The sequence below is a fragment of the Coffea arabica genome, chromosome 6c (genome assembly GCF_036785885.1).
Source record: "Coffea arabica cultivar ET-39 chromosome 6c, Coffea Arabica ET-39 HiFi, whole genome shotgun sequence".
Taxonomy (NCBI): domain Eukaryota; kingdom Viridiplantae; phylum Streptophyta; class Magnoliopsida; order Gentianales; family Rubiaceae; genus Coffea; species Coffea arabica.
This window is the reverse complement of record NC_092320.1, coordinates 5,494,736-5,497,973: the sequence shown is the minus strand read 5'-3', so window position 1 is coordinate 5,497,973 and position 3,238 is coordinate 5,494,736. Positions and strand designations below refer to the sequence as shown.

Below are 3,238 nucleotides of genomic sequence, written 5' to 3'. Positions count from 1 at the left end.
TTTATTTTTTAAAAAATAAATAAAATAATATTTTTTCTTAATAAATAATAAAATATTAATGATATATATGTAATTTTACTATTAAAATAAGAAAATAAAATATATATACACTTAAAATAAAAATATATATACACTTAAAATAAAAAATAAAAAAATATTATATATATATATATTCGAGCTTGCGAGCCTAACAAATTTAATATTTTAATCTTGAATTCGAGATCGATTTTGGCTCAAATCACTCGCGAACGGCTCGATTCGTTTGCAGGTCTATGCATATTTATCCATCTATATGTACGCGGGCTTCCACTTTCCTGTTTCCTCCTCCAGTCACGTGCGAACCACTTGGCGAACCTGGAACACCAACAAGGCAACAACAGTCACCAGTGCGTGTGTGTGTTCTGTTGCTGTGCAGGAGCCAAGAGGGCAGAAAGGCGGAGGCCAGGGGGGCTACACAGCTAGCTTGACCATTTCTTTCTTCCAGCTAATCAGATTCCTAACTCCCCCGCCCTCCCTGCGTTGCTTCCCTTCTCTCAGTTGGTACTACTACTTCTTTGGTTGATTCTTCCTCCTCCTTACTCGTCAGTCAATCAATATCATCATCCATCTCTTTTCTGTCTTTCTCCGCTCCTCATCTCTCTGTCCTTTTTCCTGAATTTATGTTTCCTTTGGTGCACTCGATTGAGGGGCATCCTTGATCAATGCGTTTTATATTCTTGATTTATTTGATTAGTCAGTCGATTTTGGATTCTGCGTTCTGATCGGGACGCTCTGATTAATCTCATTTGGTAAGTAGCTACAAAACTCTCTGTTTCAATAGCTTCTTTCTTGATTCTGATTTAATATTTGAATACGTACGTTTCTTTGCTTTTTTATTCGTGCGTTATTATCTGAAAGTGGTCCTTTCTTGATTATATTTTGGTTGCAGGGTTAGAATTTGATGTAATTTGTGTATGTTGATTGCTGAAGACTGAAAGTTGGCGCCCTTTCTAGCGGTACCTAATCTGCTATATCTTAAGACAAAGTTGAGAGATTGGCTATCTGAACTATGATCAGGCAGGATTTCTGTCCAACTATTCCAAAAACATTTATCCCAAATCTCAGTTTCCAGATTAGTCAGCGGGCTGGTTGAACTATTGGTTCATGACATTCGCCAAAAAAAAAAAAAAATTGATTGACCGGGGGTTGCTCCACATATCTTTTCTGGAGGTCGTGGATTTTATCATTCTGGAGGTTTGGCTACTTCATTTATATATGTTGGACTGAGTTTACTTAAAAAACCATTATTAGATTTTGGTTTTGGGTTGTGCTTTCTTTCACTTTGAAGCTTTCAATGGCTTAGACGATTTTAGTAGGTTATAGGAATATTGAGCATCTCATTCTTTGCTCGTTTTTCTGGATTGTGCATGGAGCGTCTTCCTGTAGAGGTCATTGGGAATATATTATCCCGCCTGGGGGCTGCTCGTGATGTTCTGATTGCATCTGCAACTTGCCGAAAGTGGCGAGAAGCATGGAAATATCACCTTCACGCCCTTACATTCAACTCCAATGATTGGCCTGTGTACCATGACCTGACTACAACTAAGCTAGAGATTATCATAACGCAGACAATTTTCCAGACTAATGCACTCCAGCGCCTTTCAATAATTATGGATCATGTTGATGAGTTCTCAGCTGCCCCAGTGATTGCTTGGCTTATGTATACTAGAGATACCTTGCGGCAATTGCACTACAATGTCACAACGACACCAAATATTAATATACTTGAAAAATGCAGTCGACACAAGCTGGAAGTATTGAGGTTGGCTCATAATACAATCACGGGGGTTGAGCCTACTTACCAGAAATTTCCTTGCTTGCGATTGCTTGCTCTTAGTTATGTCATTATATCAGCTTTGGACCTAAGTCTTTTACTGACCGCTTGTCCAAAAATTGAGGTTTTGACTCTTGTCAGTCTTGATGTTGTCATGTCAGATCCTCAGGCAACAATGGAACTGAGCAGTAACTCATTAAAGGATATATATGTTGAGGCTATTAGTTTGGACAAATTTATACTTGAGGCAGATAGTCTTGAGAAGTTGCACTTAAAAGATTGCACGCTTGAAGTGTTTGAGCTTGTTTGCAAGGGGTCGCTAAAGCTCCTCAGGATTGATGATGTTAGTGTTATCCATCTTGACATTGGTGAAAGTGCTGAAAATCTTGAGGTTGTGGATGTCGGCAATTTTACAATCATGTGGGCAAAGTTTCATCATATGATTTCAAAATCATCAAAGTTGAGACGGCTCAGGCTTTGGGGTGTTGTGTTTGATGATGATGATGAGATTGTAGAAATTGAGACTATTTCCGCATGCTTTCCACTTTTGAGTCATCTGTCACTGAGTTATGATCTAAGAGAGGCAGCACTTCAGTATGGGTTGCAAGGTTCTTTCCAATTGGAGAACATTGTTGTGCTGGAGCTTGGGTGGACGGTAATCACTGACTTGTTTTCGCATTGGGTTGCAGGACTTCTGGAAAGGTGCACTATCCTCAGGAAGTTGGTGATTTATGGTATTGTGTCAGAGACCAAGACCCCTGAAGAATGCCATGCCTTAGCCAACTTTTCTTCGTTCATGATAAAGTTAATGAGGAAATATCCTGACGTGGAAGTTCAGTTTATATACGAGTAGATTTTCCATGTGGCACAATTATTCGATGTCAAATATGGATTTTGCAAGCTGCAACAACACGCTCAGATGAGGTTCTGTTATTCATCTTCTCCCTGTCAGTATCCATCTCGTCCATTCTGACAATTTTTCGACTTCGAGCAATTGTATATCAGTCATTCTTTTATGTACATCTTGTGTTTGTCTTTATACTTTGCTTTTCATTGCTGAACTACTTTTGCTGATCATTGTCTTTTCTGTTCAAAGAGTTGTGTTTACTTAATGCAAGAACTTGTTTTTTGCCTCACAGTTGTACAAACTTCTGTGGATTCTATTGTTTTGGAACATTTTGTTGAAATATTAAATGTTTGATTTTCTGGATCCATGCCTAGCCCATTTTAGATGCTGATGCATAAGTGCAAAACTTCTAAGACATCTTTTTGTCTTGCATAAGCTTCTTATACGAGGTAAATTGTTCATTTCTTTTTTCTACCTTTCCTTGGATGTCAAGTTCTATCTCCACATCAGCTTAGCTAGTTTGAATAAAAGGAGGGTCTTTAAGTTTGCTACTAAAGCTAAGGATGTTTTTATTTTCA

The 3,238-nt window shown here is 38.3% G+C and overlaps 1 protein-coding gene across 3 annotated transcripts; it reads left to right on the top strand.

Moving 5' to 3' along the window:
* The first annotated feature begins 310 nt into the window (after positions 1-310).
* LOC113691603 (F-box/LRR-repeat protein At1g67190) lies at positions 311-3,025 on the top strand. 3 transcript variants are annotated; one of them, XM_072052316.1, is made up of 3 exons: positions 311-540; positions 734-788; positions 929-3,025. In XM_072052316.1, exon 3 carries the CDS (start codon positions 1,407-1,409, stop codon positions 2,664-2,666), a length of 1,260 nt encoding a protein of 419 aa, XP_071908417.1. In that variant the 5' UTR covers positions 311-540; positions 734-788; positions 929-1,406; the 3' UTR covers positions 2,667-3,025. The 3 variants fall into 3 exon arrangements, with proteins under 3 accessions (XP_071908417.1, XP_027065624.1, XP_027065623.1); XM_027209823.2 differs by having other exon boundaries at positions 311-788; positions 929-1,233; positions 1,426-3,025; XM_027209822.2 differs by having other exon boundaries at positions 311-788.
* Positions 3,026-3,238: the final 213 nt, after the last annotated feature.